Raw genomic sequence first — 13,774 nt, forward strand, 5'->3', positions numbered from 1 at the left:
CGGGTGACATCTAGAAGAACACACAAGAAGTCAAGGAATGGCTGTAGGCTCTGCAAAGTTCGCAAGGTGAAGGTATGTCCGCCCCGTATAGCGCTTTACAAATTATGCCGGAGGCGTTCACATCACTTCTTGCATAAAAAAATCAACGAGTATTCTAACTAAGATGACGAAAAGTGTGACGAAACCAAGCCAAGTTGCAACAACTGTGTCAAACATGGCATCGAATGCGATTTCAATAAAGAGGCTCCCGCCACCGGGACTTCGGAGATAGGCTCAATAGCTCCGTCACCATCAATAGAGGATCAAAACGCGAAGGCCTCCCCATCCGTCATCACTGCAGGTATAAGCCTTGCGGGTGGCAATCTAACATCAAATGGATATACCGGAGCACCAATTACAATAGCGGATATGGAGCTGCTTCATCACTACTCTACGTCCACCTGCTATACGGTATCTCGCTTGCCCATCCTCCAAACAGTCTGGCGCATCAGAGTGCCCAAGCTTGGGTTTTCTTCACCATTCGTCCTTCACGGGATTTTGTCCCTATCAGCGCTACATCTAGCTTATTTGAAGCCCGAGCAGCACGCGCAATATGTGACACAGGCCGAGTTTCATCACAATCTGGCCCTACAGATGGTGTCCGCGACTTTGCCCCTGATAGACGAGGAAAATGCGGCTGCTGTATACCTGTTTTCTACGATCACATCAATCATTTCTTGTGCTAAACCAAGACAACCGAATGATTTTTGGGTAATTGGCGACAGAGACATTGAATGGCTGACACTTTTCCGAGGCACTCGGTGGATCATCGCTAGTGCGGAGGATACCATCAAGTCCGGCGCTCTTTCACCGATCTTCAAGAACGGTGCAAGGAGGAGTTCCGCGCGCAATGCGAGATCTACCGTCAGATTGACCTACCTTGATGATCTGCGAAACTTGCTCACGAACCACGTAGCAGATGTCCATAGATTGGAAGTCTACTTTGGCGCGATCGAGGACCTGGGCAAGTCCTTCGCCACCGTGGAGGAGGAAGGCCCTCGAAATTGTCAAACGGCTGACGTGTTTGTTTGGCTGCTTCAGATGTCCGATGAATACCTCCAACTCCTTCGACAGCGAAAGCCCGAAGCCCTGGTCATTTTTTCGTATTTCTGTGTGATCACAAACGAGTTGGAATGGATGTGGTGGATGCAAGGGTTGAGCATTCATCTGATTCGTGGAATATACTACTTTCTGGACGAGGAGTATCGTTGTTGGCTGCAGTGGCCGATGGAACAGTTGGGTTGGGCTCCATGATGCGGTGGACATGATCAAATTTGAAGGAGATCGAAACAATAACGTCTCAGATTCAGAAAGAGATCAACAAGAATATCAACGTGAAATGGGTGAATCCAGACGCAGACGGAGAATTTGGTGCGTCATACTCATCTTGCAGCACTTCCTCTTGTACAGTATATTGACAGTCTCGCAGCCTCTAATGCATCATACGCTCATTCCACGTGTATCATGCTCGAAGAACCACAAACCTCACATGCATAGACCGTACTGCGTACCACAGAGAACCGATTCGCGGTCCTCAAGCCAGACATTGTTCTAACTTGCCAGTACTCTCATGTAAATTCGGCAGTTGAATTCGGTATTTGAAGATGTCTGCCTAAGAGAACGGGGCTTGACTTCGTCCTAATTGCCATTGATATTGACATACGAGCCCCAACTTTCGTATTCGGATCCTCGATCTGCTGTCGAGATTGAACTTTGAATCCTTATTTTCCCTTAATGGCTTCCGACCGCAGATCTTCGTAATCAACCCGTAGATCATCTTGCGTGGCGTTTATGGAAATGTTCTCGAGTGCCAAGAATTAGGCTTTTCTGCAAAGCCAGCCCCACTTAAACTTAGTTTTTTCCCGTTGGAGAATTTTCACCCAAAACATTCTACTGAAAATCGAACCACTCTTGGAACTATCGGCATTCTTTGGTGGTGATAGCGGAACCATCACCTCGGGTTCACGTTCGTGTATCGAGCGAGAGCTTAATTTCCATTTTGGAGTAAAGCATCCTTTGTGGACTACGCGGATGATGAAATTATGACGATGATTATTTTGAATGTCAAGAATCACTAGTGACGTAGACATCTCATCTTTATTGAATCGGATGCTGTGGAGCGGACTCCTGCAAATCCGAATGCGAGAATCCGAATCGCCATTTGATTATCCCTGAATGGACCATCTATTTTTGTAAACCGAAGCGGGACCTTGGATTTCGGATATGATAAAATCTCAGGGGCCTTGACTGAAAGTAGTCTCAGGTGGCTTTAAATGTAGAAAGATTCCTGGCTGTTCAGGTCTTCGTAATCGAAAAATCAATTGAGAAGACAACGCCTCAACATGCGTCTTTCACTATCTGCTATCGTGCTCGGCCTTTCGGGGTTGGCATATGCTAGCACAAATGCTTCAACTACCCTGACCAGCTCGCTCAGCACTTCCTCTGGCGTTCTTGAGATCCCTCAGGGATCAACCTGTGCTTGCGCGAAGCTTTCTCAGGCCATGCCCCAGAGCTTCATTCTTCCCGGATCGCAGAACTATACCACCGAGACTGTTGATAGCTACTGGGACATCCGTGCAGATCTTTCTCCAGCGTGTGTGATTGTGCCCTCCACTGCCGGTGAAGTCTCCGAAGCTGTCCGGATCATTAGCACTTGCCAGGCAAAGTTTGCGGTTCGTGGCGGAGGCCACATGAACGTGAGTTTATATCTATGATCGCACAATGGCAGTATAAGAGCTAACAAGGTATGTAGTACCCCGGTGCTAACAACATCGATGCTGGTGTCCTTATCGGATTGTCTAACCTGGACGCTATCGAGGTGAAGAATGGCAGTGTGGACGTGGGCCCGGGAAATAACTGGTACGACGTCTACTCTGCCCTTGAACCTTACGGTCGTGTTTGTATCGGAGGCCGTATGAAGACAATCGGTGTCCCGGGGTTGAGTTTGATCGGTGGATTCCACTACTTCAACAACAAGTACGGATATGCGATGGACAATGTGATCAGCTATGATATTGTCCTCGGCAACGGAACCCTCATTACTGTTACTAGGAGCGCCCACAGCGACCTTTTCTGGGCTCTGAAGGGAGGCGCAAACAACTACGGTATTGTCACTCGTTTCGAGCTGCGTACCTTTGATGTCCCCAAGATTAGCACGACCATTCAAGTTTTCAACGAGACCCACATTCCCGACTTTCTGTCCGCAATATGTGAAGCGGCCAAACTTGACGATGAAGACCCTATCGCTGCCGGCATGATTGCCACCATCACCTACAATGCGACAACTAAGATCCCGCAGGGCTCTGTCTTGGGTGTTCAGGCTGGTGTCAGCATGCCTCCATCTCAGTTCGCCAACTTCACTAAGATCCCTGCAACGGAGAGGATCAACAACATCACTACCATGAAGCCGTGGGCTGATACCCTTGACTCCCCTAAGCAAACTATGCGGTAGGTTCATAACCTCCGGCTCGCCATAACTATTTGAACTTACAGATATTTCAGTGTCCAATTCTCCCATAAGACCATGAAGCCCGATGCCAAAGTTCTTTATTCCATCTATAGTGCTTGGAAGGATGCCGTCGATGTGATTGCCGACGTCCAGGGCCTCTACCCTACTTTCGTGACTAATGTTATCTCGCCTACCTCGATTCGCGTGGCCAAGACCAATGGTGTTGGCAATGTGTGGGGCCTGGAGGAGGAACCTTTGATCAGTGAGTTTAATCTGATCTTATTCAATATCACAAATCAGCACATCTGACATTGATTTAGTTTGGCAATTCAGCACTGGCTGGGACTTGGCTCAGGATGATATCCGCATGGAGGCTTGGTCGCGCCAATTGGCTGAGCATCTTCACGGCCTTAACAACAAACTCGGACTTGCTTCCGAGTTCGTATACATGGGAGACGCCGGTGAATGGCAAGACCCTTTTGCCGGATTCCCCGGCAAGAACGTTGATCGTATGCGCGAGATTCGCTCTGCCTATGATCCCGCTGGAGTTTTCTCCATCCTCAGCTACGGCGGTTTTAAGCTCGGTCTTTAGATCGATCTCATATTTACACACTCGGTGCAGCATGGCTGGAAAGTTAATCGGAGTTGTGAATGTAAATATAGTTGTGTTCGAATTCAAGTGTTCGCTATGGGACTTGACCTATCGTCACAATCAAACTTTCATCAATCTGTACATCATAAATACATTTGACAGTTGTCAATTCAATCACATACGAATGAATTCTCTGGGATTGAGATGAAAATGATAAGTCAAGAGTCACATATCGATTTTGAAACGACTTTCTCTATAGCGACTCTACTCGGTTGCTGTCATGCTAACGTAGTTCCACGGTTGACGAACAACTTTTAAGCTTAACGTAATTCCCTCCCGACGGGGCCACTATATCTAAAATCGCGTATTCCTATCAACCTAGTTAATTTAACTAACTACTATACCACCAAGACGCATTGAATCTAGCCAAAAGTCGGCTTACTAAGAGGGCAAGATCCTATTAGCCCTTTCCGATCTAAAAGAGGGCCGTATTAAATCTATACGTGCCGTAGCCGCCCTATACGTAATACCTCGCTCTACCCTATAATACCGCGTTAATAGTCGAACGTCACGCGTTGATAAGCGCCTAAGTAGTCATAAATTAACCTAAACCGAAGAGGATTCGGTTAATAAGTAGATAATCTGTAACTATAGATACGCGTAGGGCAGCCCCTAGACCCTCTATAGTACGAGATATAGCTAATATCTAGACCTCGGCAGAGTCTAAACCCGCCTATATCTAAACCCGCCCGAACCCGTCCGTAGACGGGTTTAGATACCCTATTAATTATCTATAGGCGGGTAGATTAAGGGGGTATCCGCCTACTATCTAAACCTACTCGCCTAAACCCGCCTACGCGGGGTAGTCGTAAGATATATAGAATTATATAGTAATATAGAGTATTTTAAGGTATTTTAGTTATAAAAAGTCTAGATTATATTAGTATAGAGTAACAGGAATTCCGAAAAGTAATAATTTCTATTTATTCTAACTCCCTAAGCTACTTAGAAGATCTAATTATCCTTCCTAATATACACTTTTTACTAGTTTCCTCTAGTAATAGAAGAACTCTATTAGTATTATTATTATTTCTATTACTAGTTTTATCTTCCCTTCTAGGTTAAGTACTTAGTAAGAGTATCTACTAACTAGATATCTTAATAGTTAGCTAAGTATTATTTAGACTAGATATAGATTCTTCCTCTTTAGTATTACTAATCTTATCTATTGATCAATCAATCAATCGATATTTATAGACCCGATCTAACTTCCTTTATATATAGGTATTATACAGGGATTTATATCTTACTTTTCCAGTAGTAGACATAGAGGGAAGACGGTAGCAGAAAACTAGCTAGCTAAACCGTCGGCGAGAGATTATAGATCCTAGGCGTTAAAATCTACGTTAGGTCCTAAATAATCAGGCCACATAACCGGCTAGTTAGCCTAGCCACGGCGCGAGCTATAACCGAAGCTATAGCTATAGCGCGGGCTATAGAATCAGACCGCCTAGTCTACCGCCTACGCGTATAAGAAGGGAAGTAGTATAAACGCGGTAAACTAACTAGACTAAAGTAAATAAATAAAGGAAATAGGCTAAACGAAGGAAGGGAAATCGCTATAATCCCCTTAGTCTCTAAGTCCCCCGATTATATAGGCGCTCTCGCCTATATAATCTTTAATCTCTTAACGCCGCTAACCCCTAGCGGTTACTATAAGCCCTCGAGACGGTTAATCCCTACTATTAAATCCTTTAAACCTATTTAAATCTATTAATCTTTACTGAACCTTATCCTTCCTACCTCCGAATATCCTTCTCTCCTTCTCCTACGGTTAGTATCCTCGATTTACCGAGATCCCGTATTACTAGGGTACCTCTCTACTATAATATACTATATCCTCCTCGCGACGTCCCCGGTTAGCCTAATCTTATATTAATAGAATACCCCGAGATATCTAATACTATATAAAACTACTACGTCGGCCGTAGCTACTTTTATATATATAATAGAAGTTAAGGAGGACTAGTAGACCTAGTACTAGCCCTCTAGTTATAAGAGTTATTAGGATCCTACTCCTACTATCTCTAGATAAGAGATAGTTCGTTATTATCTAAGGCGAAACTAAGAGATTCCTAAGTATCCTCTAGTTCTTCTAGTTCTTCTAGCGTAGCTAGTTCTTCTAGCGCTTCTACGCCTATAGCTATCGGGTCTATATTAAGGAACTATCCTAGAAGTCCTATCTCTAGTATAAATTCGGCTATAATATACCTAGCTTCTTTCCTACTAAGAAGCTCGTTAGTTCTAACTACTATAGAGATATTGTCGGACTCTAGGCGGTAACCATAAAGTCGTGGTTATACACACAAGACGATAGTGTGCATAAGGATTGGTAAATACTTAATATAGTGTCTGAATACACGGTTATGAGTCTATCAGTCGTGTATACTTCTTATGAAGAAGGAGAAGTACCACGATTGTGGAAGAGTACCACCGATCCAGAAGAGAGATCACAAAGGATGATAAACTTGATTTAATTCAACTAGGAAACATAGTAGTATTTATATCACAAGAAACATAGTAAAAGGTTATATAATAAATCAACAGAATCAGAGTGTTAAGAGTCTCTTGCTTAGGTAGGTAATTATATACGAGATCGTTAAGGATCAATCTGTTAGATCTTTATAGAAGAAGATCTATATATAGAGAGGGGGTATATAAGTGGGTCCTTCGTTATGTAACCCTACAATATCTATATATTAACACACCCCCTTAGTTCTCGATATAAGAGCGGAATAAGAGCAAAGTGAGAACTGAATAAGAGAAAAGAGAATGACTAGCTAGGAGGTAGTATCTCTATGCCTAGTTATTTAATGAATTCGATATGCTTCTGCCTAGGTAGGCACTTAGTAAGACCGTCTGCGGGTATATCGGTAGTCTTTACCTATTAGATAGATAGGCGCTTTACCTATATCTCTTAACGAATCTATAGGCGGTTAATATCCACGTAACGAAGTTTAGTCTAAAAGACTGATTTCTCGCGATTTAATAGGTTAACGGTTTACTTATTATCGTAATTTAACACTTCTTGCTATTTAGTATTAAATTCGATAAATTCGAATAGGCGTTTAACCTAGTATAGCTACTTAGCTACGTGTAAGATAGCTAGTAATTTAGCTTCTATAGTAGATATAGTAATCGTCTTCTACCTACGAGATTTCTACTCGATTAGACTACCGAATAAAGAGAAGATAAAACCTTCTGATAACTTTTTATTAGGATTATCAGCGAAACTCGTATCGGACGAAGTAGTAAAGATCTAGTAATCTAATTAGCTACTACTAAAATAGATAGCTAGGTCTTTTATCCTGTATAGGTAGGAAATTAGGTAGTTAATAGTAGCTAGGTACTTCTTATCGTAGCGTGTAAGAGATTTAGCTAGTAGCTAATTAGCGAAAGCGGTATCCGGTCGTGTCTAAACGGCGGGGAAAAGGGTTAAACTATACTTCTGCTAGTATAGTTTAATAGTTAATAGGTTAATTTAATTAGTGATCGGATTAAGACGTTAATTACTAACTAGTGGTGTATTAGGCGGTTTTCTGCTTAGGAGATTAAATTTAGTAGTAATCTTTTTAATATAGGCTAATTAGTTTAGCTAGGTCTTTCGTCGCTATCGGTCGCGTATAATTCGAATACCGATAAATTAGGTAAGTTCGCTATAGTCCGTTATCTCGAATCGTTATAAGAGAAGTTACTTTACCTAGTGAGCGTGTAAGCTCTTACTCTTATAGTATATAGCTAGGAAATCATCTATAAATACTATAATAACTATACGATTATTAGTGTAAAGTGTAGGATCTTTAGGATAAGATTTAAAGCCTAGTGAGAGAAGTATCTCTTTCACGTCGTCTTCCTATCTGTTATGATATCCTGATATTGAGGTTATTCGCAGACTGATGCCCCAGGCCGCACGAGGCCCGGGCGTTCTGCTAAGAGGGTGCCGACCCGGCGGTCAGTCGATAGCTCCTCGGTGGCGTATCTAAAGGGCTACCCTGTCGGTAGGCCACGTTGGCTGGTTACACAACCTTTCAGCTCATGCACGCTCATACCGTGGTTACCCCTCTTCTAGTTCCCTGTTTTGTATGAGAGACTGTATATAAATTTGGGACCTTGAGGAGTAGGTTCAGACTCCTCAAGAAACAGTCTTGCCACGAATTTCACTAGGTGCTTCCAACCTTACCTGATAAACAGGTTTTCTACCCTGCAAGTAGTTATCTTTACACTATCGTTTACTAACGATTCGAAGACTATATACTACCTTATATAGGCGAAGGACCTTAGTCTTTCGTCCTAAACCTAGTAGGTACTAGTAGTATACTTCTTCTTTAAGATCGCTATTTAGGAAAGCGTTAATAGTATCTATTTAAAAGGTCTCGAGGTTAAAATACGTGATAATCGCTATAAGCGTACGAAAGGTCCTAGCAGTAAGCGTACTAGTAAATAGGTCTTCTAATTCGTCTAGTGTTTATATATCTCCGCGTATATATAGACGCGCTTTAAAGCGTGTGAGGTATCCTAATTCGTTAGATTTATAGGCAAAGACCTATCTTATTAGTATAAGCTAGTAGCGTGAGTAATCTAATTAGTTAAGATCTTTGTAATTCGATTAGTGTGTGTATCTAACGAGATCTTTATTAATAGGTTCGAATACGTGTATATCTAGAAGCTTATTAAATTCGATTCGTATAGCTTATCGGAATTAGTTTTCGAAAGGATAACTAGCTAATTAGTGGTAGCTAGGTAGTAGTAGAGGAATTAATAAGATCGTAATCTTTAGTTATTAGTATTGATTAGATAAGAAAGCTTAGAGATAGGTTATAAGGGATAAGTAAGGGCGTTTTCTCTCACTTTCGTCGTCGGTTAAGTCGGAATCTAATCGTGGGCGTTTAGTTAGTATATTAAGAGGTTTATATCTAGAAGGGTCGAAGTTTATATTATTAATTAAGACGAAAGGGACTATATCCTCTGGTTCTGATTAGCTAGAACTTATCGATTCGTCGGATTTCGGTTTAAGCGGTAGTGTGATTAGTTGATCTCCGAGGATTTCGTCTGTTAGGATTTCGTCTGTTGGTATAGGTATAGTATGATCGATGTTGATAGTAGGACTACTACTACTTCCACCCCCGAGATCTTGCTACACTGGTTGGTTGAATAGGATATCTATATCTTCGAGGATTTGATTAATCTCTTTGTCGTTAAGAGTATCAATCTGTTAAGATAGATTGGTTTCCTTATAGATTTAGATCCGTTAATTAGGTAGCGAAGGATTATAGGATTCTTCCTCGTTAAATTAGACGTCTCGTGCACGAATTATACGTTATTTGTTAGGTATCTAGATACGCTAGATGTTATAGGCTTTATAACCTACTAGATAGCTAATAGTAGCACGTGGTGCTAGCTTAGCTAGTCTAGGTAGCTTAGTAATACGTATATAAGCTTTATATCTAAAGATTCGAATGTTTAAGAGATCTAGCTTTGCCTATAGCTAATGTGGTGCGTTTTTACCGAGGTAGGTAGTAAGCGCTTCGTGTGGGGATTGCTAATCTAGTGTGCGGTGAGGTAGGCGGTTTTGAATATAGACGGTAGTTCTAGTAGCTTCGTGCTAGAGATAGCTTAGTAGGTTTAAATCGATAATCATCTACCTAGCTATCTTTAAAATTAATACGCTATAACGCTTAGCGTAGCCGTTTTGGTTAGGTTAGTAGGGCGGTGTGGTTTCTAGATAGATACTACGTGATTATGCTTCTTAATCGAAGAATTCAGATAGAGATCTCTCGTTATCTGAATAGATAGTAAGCACGCGTAGGTTAAATTAGTGTTATACGAAATTAATCTAGTCGTAGAGAGATTGTGTTAAATCTGCCTTAGTAGATAGATCTTCTGCCAGTTAGTATTTAGTAATAGGATCTATAGAGTGAGATAGGTAGATCGTTTTAGTAAGTAATAGTTCAAAGTGTATAAGATCCTAATATAGAGATTCGAAAGGGCGATTATACTATATAAGTTATCGAGAGATTTAACGATACGAATTAGCTAGTTTATATATCTCGTAGTGGTTAATAGGCGAAGATATATCTTTAATAGTAATGCCTAATAAGTGCTCTGGTAGATACGATAAGACGTCCTTACTAACGTGTCCTAGTCGTCTATACTATAGGTCGATTATCCTATCTAGCTACTTCTTAGTATATAAAGATAGGGTAACCTTACTAAATTAGTTAGTAAGAGGGGTAATATAATCGTGTGAGATAGAAGTAAGAGATAGGTAAGAGATAGATAAAACGTAAGCGTAGTTAGTAGTAGTTAGTCGATTAGTGATCGAATCGTCCTATCGAATTAGGTAGATACCTAATTTCGCGTTAAGCTTATAGATAGGCGTTCCGTCCTTCTCTTCTAGTAGGCAATCCTTACTATTTAGATAGATTCCTATGCTAGTAGCTCTTTCTACAGAGATTAGGTTAATATAGAACCTAGGATAATAGGTAAGTTATTTTAAAGGGAAAGTAGTTCTATTAAGAGATTCTAATAGTTTAACGGATAGTTCACTATAACTAAGGATAGTAGTTTCGGTGTTTCTAACTATAATAGAGGATATAACGGGCTTATAGTTTGATAGTAGGTCCCTATTATTCGTGACATAAATTAATCCTCCGGTATTATAGCACTAGGTATCGTTCTTCTTAGTAGGAATCCGGATAGTGCTTATTATAACACTATCTTCCTCTCGAAAGAGAGTCTCGACCTATTATTTTAGTATATAGGTAGAGAAAGCGTCTCTAGTAGTTAAATTGGTCGAATTAGTCGAATTAGCCGGTTAGTAACGTCGAATTATACGTTAATAGGCTATCTTAAATCCTCTAGATTCATCGCATCGCTTTTTAAATCGCTCTTAGACCTCTAGGTTAGGTTACTACCCCCTAGGTCTTACTTTAGGATTTATATAGCGATACATCTCAAAATCGTGGTTACTAGAGTTACGTATACCCCTATAAGGATACTTCCTTCTTCTGGTTGATTTTATAGGTCCTTCTTCGTCTGATTCGTTAGGTTAACGTCCTTAGTAGGTTATATAGGCGATAGGTCGTCTTCTACTACTACTGATTGGTATAGTAGGTAGTCGGTACTAGTCGACGAATTAATTAACTAGTTCGGTTAGGGTAGGTTTCTTTAGACCCTATAGGATCGTATTATACTAGAAAGTGTAGAACCCTTAGTCGCTAGGTTAAATTATCTCTAGGAATCGTATACTAGAGATAGAGGATCTTAGAAGTAGGCAATTCGTGCTTTCTCGCCTTCTGATTAGTTAATCATCTACTTCTAACCCTATATAGGTAGTTAAGATAATTTAGTTAGTAGAGCTTATCGTTTTAGCTTATCCTAATCGCGTAGGATTTAACGATTCTTCGATTAGTCGGATAGGGTAAAGGTAGCACGTAGTTTCACTATAGCTTCGTGTGCTAATAGGCTATTAACAATTTAACGTCCTTCTAGTATAAGCGAGGATCGGATACCTTACTTAAGAGATTCGATAGATCGAAGATAGCGAAGGTAGTCTAATCTCGACGATTCGTATTCACTTAGTAGTATCTTATAGATAGCTAATTAGTCAGACGTAAGGTCGATAAGCCTAAGTAGCTATTCAGGAAGATTAGATATATACGTGTTAGTAGGGTTTCTGATTATATTAGATATCTATAGTTTAATTAGTTCCTAGGGCGGGGTAGACGGAGTAGCTTAGTCCGTATTAACGTATTTCTATAGATCGTGTGCGATTATATAGTCTTTAACCGTAGTAATCTAGGGAATCTAGTATGCGTAAGATTTTAGTGGGTAGTTAAGCTAGGTGTTACGCGAAGCCGACCGGTCACTGTGAGTTAGAACGTTCACGGGTTATACTTGCCTCGTTCTAACTATGGATTCCAAGAGTATCTCGCAACCGTACCGTTGCTATGCAAAGCCTTACGTTAGGTTCGGGTCCTGTTGAGTATTCTTGCAAAACGTGCCAGAAGTGCGCGCTAAGTAAGTTAATCACCAAGCGTTACCACTAAGTGAATCCCCTACTTATAGGTTGGGTTATCTTAAAGGTGAACTATGAAGTGTAAAGTACTAAAGGTAGTAACTAAGTAATAATAGATAATTAATCGCGAAGAACTAAATATATGATAATAAAAGAGTGCCCTTATATATCTAGCCCTTCCTATTAGGCGATAAGTCTAGGACTTATCGCTTAGTACTACCCGTCTTATTATCCGATAGGTCCTAGCTTATCAGTTAATGAGTCGTCACGTACGGTTCCTTTTTTAGGTAAGTTACTATGCCAGCGTCTTCCCGGTATATATATAGATACACAGGGTAGACAAAGTCTAGCCCGAGGACATAGTGTCCTTAATCACCCTAAGTGATCACTGATCGTGGTTATGTAAAATGCCCCCTTATACTAACCCACTTTGCTCCTAGGAGTACCTTAAGTATAGGAATCTATTCCTAGGAAGTATATATATAATACTTCTTATTAGTTACACGTGACTTCTATAGGTGTCGTCTTTCTTACGGGTTTGGTTAGCTAACGTTGTCCCTCGCGGGTTTCTGACGGTCTGCCTCGTAACACTAGGTAGCTTATAGAGTAGTTAAATCTATCGCTTCTATATAAGAAGTAAAGCGAGAGTGAGAGTAAAGTAAGAGAAGATTAAATTAAATTAGTTAAATAGTTAGAGCAGAGGCGTCGGGCTTATAACTATCGGACTCTAGGCGGTGACCATAAAGTCGTGGTTATACACACAAGACGATAGTGTGTATAAGGATTGGTAAATACTTAATATAGTGTCTAAATACACGGTTATAAGTCTATCGGTCGTGCGTACTTCTTATAAAGAAGGAGAAGTACCACGATTGTGGAAGAGTACCACTGATCTAGAAGAGAGATTATAAAGGATGATAAACTTGATTTAATTTAACTAAGAAACATAGTAGTATTTATATCATAAGAAACATAGCAAAAGGTCACATGATAAATCAACAGAATTAGAGTGTTAAGAGTCTCTTACTTAGGTAGGCAATTATATACGAGATCGTTGAGGATCAATCTGTTAGATCTTTATAGAAGAAGATCTATGTGTAGAGAGGGGTTATATAAGTAGGTCCTTCGTTATGTGACCCCACAACATCTACATGTTGATAGATATCTATATTAGCTAGTTACTAACGTATATAATCGCGTAGATTAACTAACTAGGGATAGGCTAATCGGATATATAAGATAGACTATCTTCCTTATATATATACCGGTCGGTTTTTACGCGGTTAATTTTAGCGAGGTATCCGTGTAGAGCGATTTATCTAGTTTATAATTAAATAGGAATAAATAAGGTTACCTTTCGGAGACTCTCCTAGTACTCTAGGACCTTCCTAATTAGTTTTTAATAAGATATTTAGTTAGTCTTACGATCGTATAGGGACCGGTAGTCTATTTCTACTAAGATTACTCTTATTACTACTTTACTTTTTAGCGTACTTAGCGCTTAGCTATAGTAGCTAGGATAATAAAAGTATTATTAGTCTCTTTAGTAGTACGTAGGGTAGCCCTTTTAGCTATTTTATTAATAGCCTTATTACTAGGGATATCCTTATATATAGGG

At 40.4% G+C, this 13,774-nt stretch overlaps 2 protein-coding genes across 2 annotated transcripts; both read left to right on the forward strand.

Moving 5' to 3' along the window:
• Nucleotides 1–408: 408 nt before the first annotated feature.
• N7496_012299 (uncharacterized protein) lies at nt 409–1,293 on the forward strand (the record flags this gene model as incomplete). Its single annotated transcript, XM_056705212.1, has 1 exon — nt 409–1,293. The coding sequence occupies one exon, from the start codon at nt 409–411 to the stop codon at nt 1,291–1,293; it is 885 nt and encodes a 294-aa protein (XP_056549110.1).
• A 1,088-nt stretch (nt 1,294–2,381) lies between these two features.
• Nucleotides 2,382–4,079, forward strand: N7496_012300 (FAD-binding oxidoreductase; the record flags this gene model as incomplete). The annotated part of the gene is made up of 4 exons (XM_056705213.1): nt 2,382–2,735; nt 2,792–3,486; nt 3,532–3,749; nt 3,808–4,079. 4 exons carry the CDS (start codon nt 2,382–2,384, stop codon nt 4,077–4,079), a joined length of 1,539 nt encoding a protein of 512 aa, XP_056549111.1.
• Between the last annotated feature and the right edge of the window lie 9,695 nt (nt 4,080–13,774).

The sequence above is a fragment of the Penicillium cataractarum genome (genome assembly GCF_028827025.1).
Source record: "Penicillium cataractarum strain IBT 29864 chromosome Unknown utg000010l, whole genome shotgun sequence".
Taxonomy (NCBI): domain Eukaryota; kingdom Fungi; phylum Ascomycota; class Eurotiomycetes; order Eurotiales; family Aspergillaceae; genus Penicillium; species Penicillium cataractarum.